The sequence below is a fragment of the Strix uralensis genome, chromosome 1 (assembly GCF_047716275.1).
Source record: "Strix uralensis isolate ZFMK-TIS-50842 chromosome 1, bStrUra1, whole genome shotgun sequence".
Taxonomy (NCBI): Eukaryota; Metazoa; Chordata; class Aves; order Strigiformes; family Strigidae; genus Strix; species Strix uralensis.
In genome coordinates this window covers 80,665,628-80,682,149 of record NC_133972.1, presented here as the reverse complement: position 1 = coordinate 80,682,149, position 16,522 = coordinate 80,665,628, and the positions used below count along the sequence as shown (strand labels likewise).

The following is a 16,522-nucleotide window of genomic DNA, read 5'->3' as shown; positions in this document are numbered from 1 at the left end:
TTCCTAGGCTGCTCCATTACTATATTTCATACACCTTCTCTACCAGAAACATTTATATGCAATGTTAGTAAAGCCATTTAGGAAGTTGGCAGGAAGATTGGTTTCAACAACCAAAACATTGTTTTAAAAAAAAAAAAAAGAGAGGTCCTCTCTCAGTGAGAAAAGTGTGAAACACCTTAAGGAATAAGAAGGAAACGGTGATTTAGACAATTCACCATACAGCCATCGGACAACTTGGATTTTTTCTAGAAAAAGCAAGATGAGAGCAAGCTATCATGGAACTTAGTGTAACAAAACCCAACTGCAAAACTGGGCACCGTCATGAAACCTGGTATCTCTCAGATGCTTGAACCATAGCACTGTCGCATGCTAGTTTTGAATAGTATGGCTGATTCTCCTGAAAAGTCTTATAAAGCAACAAGGACAAAAGGTTAGAATAGAAGGCAAAGAAGAATTAATGGCAATGCAAGCAATGAATATGTGCAAAATAAGAACTTCTTTCACTGAAGATGAAATGCAGACTGTGGTTGAAACATTAAAAATTAGTAATAACTATGAGCTTTTGTTGTTTCCTTGAAGTACTAAAAATAGAGCAGTACTGATGAACCGTGTTTTTTCTTAGTCATCCAGAAGATCAAAATGCCTAAAACTTGGTTTACTGCAATGGTATGACCCTTAGTACAAATTAAGCTGTTTTATTCTTATGCCTTGCAAAGAAACATCTTCAGCAACTACTGCTGCCATCTCTTTGCTAAAACATGAGTACCAGTTACTTTAAAAGATTGTCCTTCAAAGGGTGGCTACAACAATGATGGTATGCTCCGTACAGCTCAAAATGGACTCAGACCATGTCTTAAGAACTGTGATTAAATGCTCACCTCCAGAAGGCAGTTACAGAGTTCCTAGATCTCAGCTGCCTCCATTTCATAGATAGGCCTATCCTCCTGTCAGTTATCCTGTTACTGTCACCGAGTGACCCCCTTTTTCACCACTTAGATTAAGCCTAGCTCTTGAAGGTCTCAAGAAGTGGCTTCAATACAGATCAGTTCTAACCTTTTCATAGGCTAGTTAGGAAATTAGGAAAATATGAACAGTATGAAAGTTCTTAGATGTTTTATCTGCACAAATGATGTCCGTCTAGCAGTCCAGTGCCAGAATTTCAGCTATCCAGAAGAAGGATGTTGACTTGGGAGACATGATGTGTTTGACAAAAGAATGGGCAGGTTAACCAAGTCTGAGAAAGAAATCTCCAGCTCTTTCTACATTAATCATCCAAAGCCCACAAACAGATCAGCATTTTCCGAATGGGTACCTGCTGGACAATGGTCCAAAACTTTTTATTGAAGTAGAACGTTGAGGAGTTTCTTGGCTTTCCAGCAACATTTTTGGAAGACTTTGGCAAAAAATAAAAATAGAAGGTAACTTGGTCAAAAATTAGTTGAGTCAGCGGGTTGAGTGATTACACAAATGTGATGAACTCTGCTGTTCTGCGGCAGAGTATGGCTTCCTGGTGTGGTATGGATACGAAGCACTCACTGGAACAAATGCCTCGGTATGCCAGAGCGCATGGTAAGGCACTCCTGTCCTGACACTGGTTTGTCCCACCCTTCAGCGCTTTTGAGATCAGAAACACCATCTTGCAGAATTTACTCTTGAAGGAGTAACTCATCACGTCTACCTTTGCACAACGATGCCTTCAATTCATCAAGTTGATGGTTTGCTACATGTCACCTTATTTGCACAATTTCCTGTGAAGCACCCCCAGATGACCTATGAGGTGACCAGAACAAGTTGCATGGTATAACTAGTACTGGAATCAAAAGAATGTCAACAACTCAACTACTTTCCGTTGAACCACCATACCAGGGAGGCTTGGTGGGCCCCTTCCCAAAGACTGGGAGATGCAAACCACATCTGCGCCGTCGGCAACGGTCATGGAGGGCTGCCGAGTTCCCGCGTGGGTTCGCCCGTGTCCTTCACTCCCTTACAGCAAAGACATTCAACTGAGGAAGTTTGGGAAAAATCTGTGCGGACGCGTTACAATGTTGCCGACACACGCGGTGGTGGGAGAGTCGGGCGAGGGGCTGGGACCCGGCCGGAGCCCACGGAAGAAGCGGGGCTGGGGGGGCCGTGGTGGGGCGAGGAGAGGGACGAGGGCGGGGGCTGCGGGGCCGGGAGCGCGGGGGGCGGCGCTCAGGGAAGCGACGAGGGCTCCGCACGTGCGCGGGCCCCGTGTCTCACACCCCGCGCGCGCCTCTCCGAACTCCGCGGCCGTCCCGCGGCCCCCTGCCCCCCCAGTTGCCCCGAACCCCCGGGCGCGGCCCCTCCCGCGCGCCGCCGGGCTCAGCTGAGCAGACAATGGGAGATCAAAGCGGGGGGGCGGGGGGGCGGGAGGAGGAGGAGGAGGAGGAGGAGGAGAGGGGGGAGGAGGAGGAGGAGGAGGAGGAGGAGGAGGAGGAGGAGGAGGAGGAGGGTGATGGTGCCGGGGGCGGCTGGAGCCGAGGCGGAGTGGTTGCGTGTGGCGCTCTCTCTGCGCTCGATTAGTGTTCCTGGGGAGGGAGCGAGCGAGCGAGCCGGGGCCGGAGGGGTGGGGGGGTGCGGGGCGCCGCCGCCGCCGTGCGCGAGTGCGTGTGTGCGCGAGTGCGAGCGCGCGCGCGCGCGCGCGTGTGTGTGTGTGTGTGTGTGTGCGCGCGCGAGTGAGTGTGTGCGTGCGTGCGTGCGTGCCGGCCTGCCGGGCTGTGCGAGAGGCAGCGCGAGGGAGCGAGCGCGAGCGGGGAGCGAGCGAGTTGCGCAGCTGCCGTGCGCGCAGCCCCGCCGCCGCCGCCACCAGCAGCAGCAGCGGCAGCGGCAGCAGCAGCAGCAGCAGCGGCAGCACCTCACTGGCATTTAGCGAGCGGAGCTGCTAGTTGCGCTGGAGAGAGACGCGCAGGGAGGAGGAAGAAGAAGAAGAAGAGGAGGAGGAGGAGGAGGAGGAGGAGGAGGAGGAGGAGAAGGAGGAGAAGGAGGAGGGGAAGAGGAGGAGGAGGGAGAGGGAGGAGGAGGAGGAGGAGAAGAAGAAGAAGAAGAACAAGAAGAAGAAGAAGAAGAACAAGAAGAAGAAGAAGAAGACGAGGAGGGAGAAGAGGAGGAGGAGGCCACACGGACACCAACTGAAACAAAGTATTTCCAAACCAGCACCCAACTCCACCTTGTGAGGCTCCCCAGCATGGCTTCCGAGGAACTCTACGAGGTAACAGCCCCCGAGCGCCGGCCCTGCCCCCGGCCCCGCCGGCCACCCCACCCCACCCCACCCGCCTTTTTGTTGCTCTCGGGAGAGCCGGCGGTCTTGTCACCCACACTTGCTGCGGCTGCCCCTTCGCGCTGGGCCCAGCGCCTGCGTGTGTGCCCCCCCCCGCCCCCCGCCCAGCCTGGCCCCCCGCCCCCCCTTCCCTCCCCAGTTTTGCTGGAGGAGGACGGAAATGTGACTGAAAGGAGGAGACGGCAAAGTGTTACCCGTGGCCTGCGCTTCCCCCCCGCCCCACGTTCACACAACACTTTGACTCCAGAAGGAGAAGGGAGGGGGGTGCTGGGTGGTGGGGAGCAGCGCTGACAGCCGCGACTTGTTCCGGGAGTGAGCACGCCGAAGTGCGAGCCGGGCGATGTGCAAAAATGTGTGCAAAGCCCAGTTATTGCATGTGTCCGGGGCGGTGGGGGGGGGGGGGGGGGGGGGGGAGGGCAGAGGGGCTTTCCTCCTGGATTTGTGTCTGTACCAAAGTCCTGCGCTACCATCCTGTCCCTTAGCCATGCAGCAAGCTGTGGTGATGCAAAATATTAAAATTTAAACTCCTCGGCTCTTCGTGCTCTAACGATACGGTTAAGGTTGTGAGGAAAGCCAAAAAGATTCAAAGTTAAGGCTCTCACAGACCATCCTTCACTCGTCGCTCGGGAGGTGGTCAAAGGGTGTGCTGACGGGAGAGGAAGGTTTTGGGGTGAAGAAGGGAATGAGGTGACAGCGTAACTTTGAATTTCCTGTCTTATGTGTGGCAATTTCACATCCTTGCCCTTAATTGAAAAGCATTGTGGTTCTCTTGGATTTAACTTCCTTGTTTTTATTTTTACAAGAAGTCATCCCTGGGAGTGAAAAGCCGTTGTTGTTTTGGAGCCATTCTTGTCTTTTGGGTAAAGAAGTGGCATCCCAAAACCAAAAAATGCTTTTATCTCATAGTTAATATGCATCCAGGCAGTGTTCTGTAAAAAAAAAATATTTATATCCAGAGGCTTGAAAGGCTAAGGTCAAAGGGAGACAGACCTTGACAGAAGAAGATGTCTTACTGTACTGTTGGTGCACGTGTGTCTCCCGTTAATGGAGTTACATCTGTGCTGCCATGGGTGAACAGACCTGTAGAAGCCAGGGAAAGGTGCCTCGGGTGGGCTTGTATTTTAAGCAAGTTGAGTGCCGAGCGGAGGTGCTGAACTGATAGACTAGAAGACTGAGGGCCCCTATTCCCAAGCCAGAAAAATCACGGTTAATTTCTTTGGCAAGTTTCCCCATCCTCATAACATGGCTTAAGCCAATCTTGAAGGGATCATCCCTGAAAGTAGGAGGGAAATTTAGGGACCACTGCATGTGAAAGGATTGCCAAAAACTTGCTTTGACTTTGGAAGAAGTTCTCTCCGGGTTATGGAGTTGGGCCCACAGACTGTGCTGTGACCAATACTTACTCTTTGTGTGTCGCTGTATTTGATCAAAGACGAACCATGGGATATTGGTTTCGATAGGCGTAAAAAAATGAACAGAAAAATTCCATTTGCTGGACACTGGACTGAGGTTAAGAGTAACCACTGCTCATTACTCTTCTTGGTTGTCTTAAGTTGTGTTTGAAATGTTGACTCGTGCAAAAGGCTCAATAGTCTGTTAGGAGTGGCCATCCTCACTGGGCAGGTGGTGTGTGATGTCCGTTGGGCAAAAGCCTGTTTCTCAAAATGCCTGAAGTGACAATCTACTTTTTTATTTTAAAAATCAGACACATTCTGTGTGTGTAAGTGCGAAGTTTATTTGAGATGCCGAAATTGTTAATGCTTTTGAACTCGGATGTGGTCAAGCTGTCTCTTTTGCAATTTTTTTTTTTTTCTAAATTGCTGTTCAGTTTTGACAAGTTTGGTCTTGTAATGAAATTTCTAGCCATGCTTGAAAAATCATAAAATAATAAATAATTTAAATATAGTGAACACTAATTGGGGAAGTACATAACTACAAGTTGACCTGAAACGTTGAATAACAGGTAATTTAAAGCCTTCTGTGAACTGTCCATGTTATTGACTGGGGATTTACTTCTGTTTCATGGATAATTTCTTTGTAATTCATGACATACAGTATTCTTTGAATCTGGCAGTTGAAATCCAGTGCTATTTGTTATATCTCCATTTTGCCTTTTGAATCTTGATCTTGTGTCTTGATCAAAAAAAGTGTGTAATCTATTTGTGATTGTTAGACTAAGTATGAATGCCAGCTACTCCTGCTGATATGTGTCATGATTCTTACAAATTACAAATGATAAATCCTCTTATAAAGGAAGGTAAGTTCATTTATTTTTTTCAAGAAAAAAAATCATTATGGATTCACTTGTTGTTTGTGGGATTATTTTTATTTTTACTCTGGATACCACCTCTGGAACCGTAGGCCAGTGATTTGGAAAACAAAGATTGAAACCTTGAAATACAGTAGCAGGCTGGAAGGATGACTTTGTTGGGCTGGCTGTATCCCTGTATGTCATTTGTTTCTGAGCATTTTAGAGGTTGTGGTAATGATTATCTACTTTTTTTGAGGGGGGAGAATATCTGAACAAAATATGAAACTTTTATTGAAAAATGTTGAAGAGACTCTTTTTTCTAGATGGAAAATGAAACAAGATAGTAATGTTGCCAGCCTCTATGGGTGAGGCGAACAACATAGTTTTTCTGTTTGTAAGTTTGATTCTTCAAGTGACAACATGTTAGTAAGGTGGACAGACATGGAGAAACTAGTGAACAAGATGGGTAAAGGAAAACAGAAGAAAAGGTGCCGTCAAGTTTTTTTGCCTCCAGATTTGTTTCAATAGGTGTTGACATCTTATGGCATCTTTCCTCATGGGTGCCTGCTGCTGTCTCCGTTACTGTGGCCTTTGGAAAGTCCTTTGTACAGCTGCTTGGGCAAATAGTAGGGCTATGTTCTTTTACACTGTGACAAGTTTGCTTTGCTTTGCTGACTGATTCCACCCACTGAAAGATCGTTGCTTATTCTCATCATCTTCACTGGCATAATTAGAAGTAGGGTACCCACCTCATTTAGAAGGTTCATTTGGAAGCAAACTGTGTTTGCTCTTTCTGCAGTCAAATCACTCGACCTCCTCTGGCAGACCCTTGCAGTGATGTCTGGGATTGAAGTCATGCTGAATTGTGGTTGGCATGACAAATTTGTTTGATGAAATGTGGAAGTGATCCCATAAAAATACTCCCCAGGACAACTGTGTGTTAGCCAGCAGGTTAGAAGTACCAAATGGTGGTTGGTAGACAATTACTAAAACTGTGCTGAGTTTGGAAAAGTCTCTTATAAAATTTAATAACTTTTTTTTTGTACTAAGTGCAGTGGAAATATATTGAAGTTCTCTGCCTGTTGGAGATTTTATCTAATCAAACAACCAAGTGTTTCCATCTTTCCTCTGAGAGCCGACAGTACGCATGACCCACTGGATCCATTTGCGTAACTGTAGTTAGGCTTGGGCTGTGATTGCTACTTATATAAAAACATTTTTAGTGTGCTTTACCAAGAAGTAAGCAAAACAGTTTGTGTGAACTTTGCAAGGGCACCTGTGCATCGGTGTCTTTTCTTCACTCTGTATTTCACCTTGACATTGCTCGAAAACCTAGCATTTTAAGGTAATTCCATTAAAATATTACAGGTTAACATATTTAAAGTCCTGTAGTCCAAAATTATACATTTTTGTATGTTTTACAGAGTGAAAAGTGTCCTTTTTTTTTTTTAATTCTTCAAGAGTCTTACGAAATACATATGCATTTTTTTCATCTAGTATTCTCAAGGTGATACTTCACTTCCAATGACGATTTAGTATTTTTTGTTTTATTTTTAGAACTAAATCCTTTGACATTAAATTATACAGATACAGTGAAATTAAAAACTGAAACTAATTTCGGGAGCAACTGGCTGAAGTTCTGTGGCCTTGCATTAGGCTGTACATCAAGTTTGATCACCTAATAAGTAAGGCTCAAAGACACATATTCCATGAAAATTTAAACTTTGTGTATACAGGAGTGGCCACAAGTCAAAAAAAGTGATCCTGTGGGCTGTTCTTCAGCTACTGTGCTAGTTTTTTAAATGACAGAGTATAGAAAACTGAAGGAGAAATGCTGTCATTTAGTTGAAAATTGGATACTGCTTGGGAATTACCCACTTAAAACCAAAGTTTGTCTCACAGCCCTACTAACACAGCAGAGATCAGATCTTCATCATGTTTTGTATGTGTTTACTGGAAAGTTTAAACATTTGTTTTGCTTAAGTTAACTGGAAGGGTGAATCCGTTATCTACAGTATGCAGCTTGGAGTTTGATGTAGTTTCTTATGGCTGTTTGATGAAAAATTGCTATTAACAATGAATTAGGATTGCCTGTTTGGGCAATAGCCATTTTTCCCCCATTGAAATGGGTTGTTTTAATTCAACCTGTCTTGCAGAAAGTCCAAAATATCTTGGCATCTATCTTCTGCTGCTTGTTTCTGATGTGCTGATTCCTAAGATCTTGGTTAAACATCAGTGACACTTGTTCATAAAGGGGGTCGTACAGTCATTGAGATGTAATGCCTGAATCTTTCCAATTTTATTCTGACAACAAGCGGTGCAAATGTTATTTTACTTGTTTCAGAAGCAGTAAAAGATTGAGACTTGCTTGACTAACCCTAGCCGACTGAACAAGGCTAGGCGTTTACATCAGACCTGTTTGCATTGTTTCCACCCCTTAGGAACAGTGCATCTGACTTAAAATAGAGTTGAGGATTAGCTGTTCATCCCCCTTTGGTGACTTTCACTTCTTTAAACCAGAGTGCGAATGCAGGAGCACTGCAGAGATGGAGCCACCGTGTTTAGTGCAAGAAACTCGACTTTTTTCCATGTCCCTTGACATGCTGCTTTTCACCAGCTTGAGTTATCTCTCATCTACTATCGCAGAGCTCTAGACACAATTGAGGAGATCTGGTGTCCCGTCGTCAGCTGCTGCTGCCGCTGGGGAAATGCCCGGGCCCCCAGGGGCTCCTCGGGTGTGCCCTGCCCTCTGCGGTGCCACTGGCCTGGCAAGGCTCTAGTGGCTGCTCCCAGAGTTCAAACATGCACGGCCAAAGGAATTAAATTCTGCCTGGATCCTGTGTAGGATCACGAATGGTTCACAGATAAGGAGATGTTTTAGCAGTTTTTATGCACAAAACTCCTTTGTACACAGATGCATGTATCATAGGTATACTAAGAAAATAGACTAATTTTTAATTTGATTTTTTCTTTCTGTGTAACTTGCTTTGAATTGACCATGTCTGTCAGGGAAAAAAAGGATGGGAGGGAGAGGAAGCGGGAGAGGGGGAGAGATGCCCCATCCACAAAGCATGTGAGGCTCTGATAATTCTTACCTTCACAGTCTCTGTCTTTCACAGCAGACTGGGATTTCATTTCTTGAGCTTTTTGGTCAATCAAAGATTGGCTAATGTGGTGCCAGTCATGTTTAGAGTTACGGAATAATTACTTCCAACTTACGAGATTGTACTATCTCAGAAGGTTGCTTCCACTACGCTGATATTCAGTACCTCTTGAATGAGGATAAATTGCTGGACACAAAGGACTTAATGAGACACGCTACAGCCCCTTGTTCCTTAGGAAGCTTGGCATAGCTGGAACAGCGTCAGCAGTGCCGTGTCCCTCTTTGACTTCTCAGTAGGTGCAGCTTCATTTCTTCCTGACTGCTGCAGCGTGTCTGACCTGTGCCAAAGCAGTAGAAAAAACAAGTTACTAACTGTTGTGGTTTCATCTCCCTCTGATAAATACTCCACACTTGCAAAGACCGTATTTGATACAAAACTTTGACAACAGAATGACTTCTTAAATACGTGATAACTGAATGTGCAAATCTGTTGGATATAACTGACATGCAGGCCTATAATGGCACTCCTATCTTCTGTAATAAACTCCAGATCAGGTGTTACAGGGCAATGTATTATTTTTGGGTATCTGTTGGAAGCATGAGTTCCACAGCTGTATTTGCAAGGTGAAAAGGGATGCATAAGTCTCTCCCTGTTAACTTCTTCTATGCCTTTGAGGTTTTGTATGGTTGGATGTCATGTGATAACCTTATTCGTCAATAAATACAGGGTTGGGGTTTTTTTGTTTATCTTTGAGTAAAACATTAATAATTTTCATGTTAAACGTAATGTGTGCTTTCTCTGACAGTATATTGTTAGTCCAGAAAATATCTTTAACTTGAAAGTTCTGTATATTTCATTATCAAATGTATTCTCCAAAGCCATAGTATCTCTCTAATAAGAGCTTTTATTTTTCTAATTTTTGGTGGGGTTTTAATATTTACACACAAGAATTTTGTCTTCTTTGAAATAATTTCTTTGAACTTCTCTCCATATTACTTAGAGGAAAAGAAAATTGGCATGTTACCGGTTCAGTACACTATAAAGGCAAGAATATTTACTGTTTTCATAAACATCCTCAGATTTACATGTGTCCCTTAATGGTGACCTGCTGTAGATCTTTTTCAAGGAATCTATGAATATGTATGAATACATAGAATAGATACGGATAAAACCCCATTTTTTAACCATACATTTGCATTTTTAAATGACTTTGAAGCCACTTTCCTAGCATAAAATTCAAAATAAAGCAACTGTTTACTAAATATCTTTTAACTATATATTTGTTCTATTGAATAATGAAACAAAGTAACTACTGGAACAGTTTTGTTGTGATTCTTCAGTGAGGCTTCACATTTTATAATGGCACTGCATGAAATAAATTAGTACAGCTCTGATCAAATCTTCCTTCTTGACCATGTTATGTCTGATCGTTTGTTTCATTTTTTTTGTGGGGAAAGATAAGGTATGTGTTTTAAGTGGCCTAACCACATTTGTAGTTGTACCTCTCCAACTCTTCTGCTCCCACAGTTTCTGAAAGTTTCACAGCTTTTAAGTAAATTAAGTCTTAATGTTCGATCTTTGCTGACTGTCATAGTAACATCTGAAAAATCAAAACCCAGGGTTTTTTTCAGTATCCTGGATAAACAGGGGAGGAAGGAGATGTACTTTATTCTTGTTCTTTTTTTTTAAAAAAAGTGACTTTGTGATTTTCATTTTGCAAGGACATTTAAATACCTCTCTAAGCATCTCCATTTCCTGTAAAACACTGGTTTATGGAAATTTGCTTTGTTTAGAGAATAATAAAAAATTTGGCTTTAGTTTGAAGATGCCACAGTTATGGGAAGTATGTTATGATGTATTTATCACAGAAAAGTGTCAGATGTATATTTTGTAAATATGTATGTAGGGGAACCATTGAGATACATTCTTGAGTGTTGAAATGAATATATCTTAACTCCAAAATACTTCTCTGGCACTGTGACGTGTTGAATGTTGTATTCAGTGGATATTCAGAAGTCTATAGTTTTTAAAGTTCTTTCAATAAAATGCAGTTTTTCAATGAAACATTGTCTGTATATTGATAACATTTTTGTTACCAGTAACAATGTAGATATATGAAGAGTACAAAACAATTCAAAGTAACTTTGGGAAAGTTAGCAGGATTATAGTTTGGCTAGTTGCTAAATCAGGTTGGTTTGTTGTGTTTTGATTTCAGCACCTGCTTTTCCCCAGTTATATGTATAAAATATAGCTCGTGCTAGCACAGTGTGACTCTTCCATCATATTTCAGTGGCTAGGTCACTTCCAAGGTTAAAACTAACAGACCTGGGATTGTGTCTCTAAGAAATAATGAGACTGTAAGACTATATGTGCTGACAAAAAAGATCCATCCAGTTCAGCATTCTGATTCCTGTCATGGGTCTGTAATGTCTTACTGTAGAGGGAAAAAATGGGAAATGTGGCACATCAATAATCATTGGAAGCTTTCGTGGTTGGTTTTGTTGGGACCAAGGCAGACTTCAAGCCATGGTTATAAATGCCAGCAGCATGACCTGAGCTCCCCAGATGTTCAGAGCCCACCTCCATTCCCTGTCGGAGGGTCACGGCTGCAAGCTTGGGCAAAGGTGGGCACATCTGTGGGAAAAGCGATGCTGTGCGCATTTCTGTTGATCCTGGTGCATGGTGTAAGCGGGAGTATGGTGTGGTTGCCAGGTCGCTCACTCCTGTTAGCACAATTGTTCGTCAGGCTAAACTTTCATCATTTCTCTTCAGACAACGTTTCTAAACACTCGGTGGGGTCTTGTTGAAATGGTAGAGTTTAAGGCATTTGTACAAGTCTTTTCTGAGTCATAACCACTGAATACATTGCTGTTACTGAACACTGCATTAACTTGAACTTTAATTTTCAAGAAGAGACTGTTAGCCTATGTGATCAAACAAAACAGAAACACCAACTCTGAGTAAAATCTAAACTCATCAGCAGTGTACACTCTAAACACCTGCAAAGTATTCAGTGGAGACTTCACATGCTTAAGGTCTATCCCAAAATAAGGTCTAGATAACTGCTTTGTAGACTCAGACTAGAAAATTTAGAGAGAGGAATATGGCCACAGAATAAAACAAATAGTAATAGTGCTTTTAATAGTAATTCTAGGAACTAATCTCATGATTTTGAAATTAACACTATTTTTGAGTGTAAGTATAAACCATAGTAGATTGTCTCAAATTAGGAAGATTGATGGAAAACTTTTACTGAAAGAGAAAAAAAAAACAGAGATTTTTTTTCTCTGTAGGCTGTTTGCTGTACAGTAACTCTATATTGTAACTCTTAGATGGCCCCTCATGTTTTCAAGGCTGGCACATTTTTTCTTGCTTGTTTGGGTCACAGATAAGGACCAAACTTGATCTTTGATTAACAGTGCTTTCTAAGAACAAAGAAACAGAAAGAAAGTAAAAGCAATGACGTTTACATCAGTCTGAGAATCCTGAACTTTTGTTCTTAGTATACTTTTCTGTGGAATTAGATCATAAATATAGTTTTTCTAAATAGATGTATTCAAAACAACAGTCAGTTGAGAGAGCATTTCCAGCTAAACAATTTCTAATGCTTCCTGAAAGTGACGCTGTAGAGCTTCTTCCTCTGGAAGATGGAGGTGTCAGTGGGAACAGCTCATCACCGTCCTTTGCAGCTGAAGGAATAACTAGATGTCCAAACATACCCACGGCCAATGGAGGTTTTTAATTAGTGCAGTTTAGAGGAGTCAATCAATTTTCACTTATGATATAGTAAGGTCAGAAGTTTCAAAGTTAAAATTTAAACTGTCAGCGCACACCAGGTTGTTTATAGTGTATGTACATGGCTAGAGAAGGTTAAAGCCCAGCTTACAAATTGTTTTCAAATTTGTTCTTTCCTTTGTCTGGTTCATATGCTTAGTGTTATGTACTTTGTGTTTTGATTTGATTGTACAAAAGGGTATGTGTTGACTGGGAGCGTAAAGGACACTTGATCTCTATTTTGCTTTAATTTGGAAAAAAAACATCCATAAGACAATGTAATACAGAAGTCTAGGATGAGTTTATTATCATATGACTTTTGAGAGACATGACTTCCAGAGAATTAACATTGGAAAATGCTGTATTTTTACCCAGGTCATCAAGGAATGATGATCAATAACAACAAAGAATTTTTTCCCAGATGACACTGGCAAATAACGTAGCATCCTGTTTCAAAAGATCCTCCAGTATCTCAGATTCTATTTCATTCATGTTAGAGGCATCTCTTGTATCAGGGCATCTCCTTAATTGATTTGTTTTTCCTCTCTCCCACATTGTAGTCATCAGATCTTCTGAGATTTGTGCTTATTTATTTAAACTGGGCAAGAATAAAATATTAGGTTCTGAACAAGAAGATGGAAATTACTGTATTTAATGGTGCTTCTCTGAGATGTAACATTGTAGGAGTGTTAAAACGTGGAAGCCAGTGCATCAAGCAGGTGTTGATCTGACAGCTTATGTCCATGACTACACAAACCCAATGGATATGAAGGATTACTACTTCACAAATCTTTAAAAGCACACAAAGATGGGATCTTGCTCACTTTTTCATCAGTAGGATGTCTCATAACTGTATGCAAACCGTGTCATGCTTCTCTACTTTTTTATCAGTAAAGGTTTAATAGTGGGGTTGTTTGTCTTTTATTGGATTTTTTTTAAGAAAAAAATGCTTATAGAGATAAATCATTAAAACACCTTATCTTTAAAACCAATTCTTTACAAGGATCAATTTCAATTTTAGCTTCAGTTTTGCCCTGAAACTGGTGCAAGAACAAGTGTATTGAATTAGATGGTATTTTGGAGGTTATTTCTGCTGCCATTAGTGGCAAAACATGGATTTAGTGAGGAGATAGAATGAGCGCTAGGACGTCATATGGTTTCTGTCCTCATGAATGTTAGGTCTGATCCACCCATAGTGACAGAGGAAATTTTACTATTGCTCCTTTATACCTATTCCTATGTTATTTTCCTCTGTTTATCCAGATGAAATATTTTGTTATGCTCTAGTTCTTCATATCTTTGGATACTCATGAAAAGCAATGAATGAAGGACAGCTGTTGGTTAAGTTACAGTTAAAATATTGTGAGATTTTTTTTTTTTCCATGCAACTGAAGATCTTAGTTAATCATTCTTTACTGGTATCAGTCTGTAAAATGGTAAGTTCCTGTCTTTATTGCTGTGTGTTATTTGAATATATTCAATATTAGTTGAATTATTCAACATTAAAGTCCTTAACTTAACTAATTGCAACATAGTTTATTCTAAAGAATTTAATCTTTTGCACTTGAACATATATATCTCTAATCAAAACTATTAAATATAACAAAACTTCTTTCATACACACAAAATAATTTGCTTTATTATGACATTCTTATTGTCAAGAAAAAATAATGTTCTTTGGCTTTTTTGCTTGTTCATGATGGATGTTTTCATAAATAATGGGAATTAATAAGTCATTATTCTAACATATATGTATATGGGTTTATTCTTTCCATTAGTAAAATAATGCTTTACTTGGTTCTTTTTTATTTATCTTCTGTCACTTGTTTATATTTATGAAACTTGAACTAAGATGTGAATAAAATGATAAATTTGGGGGAAGGGATTTTAGATCTTTAAATGTTAAAGACTTAAAGTATACTGAGACATAGTAAATTAGGAGAAGGGGAAGATGAAAGTAGTGAGCGGACTGTGGAACCATGTGATAATTTTATGTTCTGCTTTTCACTAAATGAATGCTCCCCTTTCATTCATTTGTCACTTTTGTCAAATGTTTGAGCTCTACTTTCCTAGTGTCTTCCCAATACCTGTCTCTCGTTTTCAGTCAAACCACCAGAAAAATCTCCTTCCATCCAACTTGTTTAGAAAAGGTCAATTTCAGTGTGGAATTAGTTGTCTATTGATTGTAAAGTAAGGATGATTTTTTTTTTCAGAGCAAGAAACTGGAACTTTGTTATGTAGTGGAAGAAAGGCACATCCTGCTAGAACTGCCTTATCTTTTGTAGAAAGATGGGTAGGAAGGGACTGTTGGGGAAAAATGGAGGATGTCACCATTAGGACACCTGAATGCTGTCTTGAAAAATGTAATTCTCTCTTTCCTCTGTCATAGTTAGTCTAGCATTGAGCATATCACTCAGACTAAATGTTTCAGAGATGATTGTTAATCATTTGCTCATCTCCCTGACAAAGTTTCAATCCGTGAGCCAAAGCACAAGCAGAATAAACCTTTTTTTCTTCACGCACACACCTCCCCCTCCCTCCCCAAATATTGTCAGAACATCTTAGAATAAAGTAGAGCAGGCTGATTTGGTCTTAGAGAGAGAAGCTATACTACAAATACAAGCCACAGGCAAACCTGTCTCCCTTTTATGTTGTTTTTTGGCTTCGTTTGGTTTTGGTGGGGCTAACTGCAGAGAGGTATTTAGCATGCAATCTTATCTTTGATATACTCTGTAATCAGAGATGAGAGTCATCCAGAAGGCCATTCAGACCATCTAAGTGAAATTCCTCTAGAAGATCATCAGACTTCAACTCTTTTCTCTACAAAGAGGTATAGAAAAGCTAGGTGGGTTAATTCAGTCAGATAAGTTAAATATACTTAAATGTGACCTCCTTAGCACTGAGGGCTTTTTTCCTTTTTCTACTGTCTTCTGAACCTAATGTAGGATAATACCCAACCTTTCATTCATTACAGGCCTTCCCTTGGGACTGTAAAGTGTGTTAGTAGGTGAATGTTTTTAAGGGATTGTGCTGTTGAAGTATAAAGTGTTTAGGCACAGCAATGAGCTGCTATGGTGTAAGTTATCTGAGTGACAGTAACTGATCAAGTTATGGCTTTAAACCATAATTTTTGTATTTTGTTTCATTTTACATTAGATCTCAGATGGTGTTTGGGTGGCAGTGCTTTATAATTGACTTCAGCAGGTCCTTCCTCTGACCACTCAGTTGTTCCTTCTGTTGAGCCACAATGGTAGCTTGGCCATGTGTTAAAAGGATTGGAAAATTGATCTGGCATAATTAAAAACAATGAAACAAAAACCACTGGCTCCAAAAATGTTTATTTGGTTGAATCAGTTCTTCAGTCTGGTTCAGTGGATGGCCATACACATATTTGCCAGGATGACGAAGCAGGTGTGGAAGGTCATTGGAGCTGTTGAGCCACCAAGTGATGTCCACAGAATAACAGCCTCAGTGAGTGAGCCCTGAGAGTGGAGGAAGAAATCCTGCAGTGTTCGTGTATCCTGACAGTGTTTGTGCCAGTTTTCCTCTCTTTCCTTTAATGTTTCTTTGAGTGGTGTGATGTTTAAAAATTAGTTTTGAAACATACTAAATATTAAGGAAGGAGTCTATCTATTCCTTGCCCACTTTGAACTGACAGTCTGAGGGCTCTGTTCTCTACAGCTTAAGCAAATTTAAGTGCTGTGGGCCTTGCTTGCCACCACTGCCTCCTCCAGGAAGCCACTCATCCTTCCCCCTTCCTTGGCACTGACACCGATTTGTGTCGCTGGACCAGGTGAATGCCGTTTAAGGAAGCCTGTCTAGCTGAAGGCTGTTCACTGCTTTAGTAGAAATAGTTTTCTGGCAGTTTTCTGACTGATTCAGGTTGAAATCCAAGAGGTGCCACTTCAAGTAAAGGAGCAGGACTATATGGCATGGTTGAAGGGAGACAGGAGAAAAAGCTGGCTAGATGTGGGGAGATGGTTGTAGCAATGACTTGTCTCTGTTTAAAAAACAAAACAAAACAAAACAAAAAAACAATTCGTCAAAGTGCATGTTTAATTTTCAGCTGGATCAACTTGCTGGACTGACTTGCAG

At 41.4% G+C, this 16,522-nt stretch overlaps 1 protein-coding gene across 2 annotated transcripts in view; it reads left to right on the top strand.

Annotated features, from left to right (window-relative positions):
* The first annotated feature begins 2,997 nt into the window (after window positions 1-2,997).
* Window positions 2,998-16,522, top strand: part of CDYL (chromodomain Y like) — a 101,638-nt gene continuing 88,113 nt past the window's right edge. The window contains exon 1 of one of the 2 annotated variants that reach the window (XM_074872742.1): window positions 2,998-3,229. In XM_074872742.1, the coding sequence (XP_074728843.1) occupies window positions 3,206-3,229 (24 nt within the window). In that variant the 5' untranslated portion in view covers window positions 2,998-3,205. The remainder of the gene's footprint in view (window positions 3,230-16,522) is intronic. The other variant, XM_074872751.1, reaches the window with a different exon arrangement.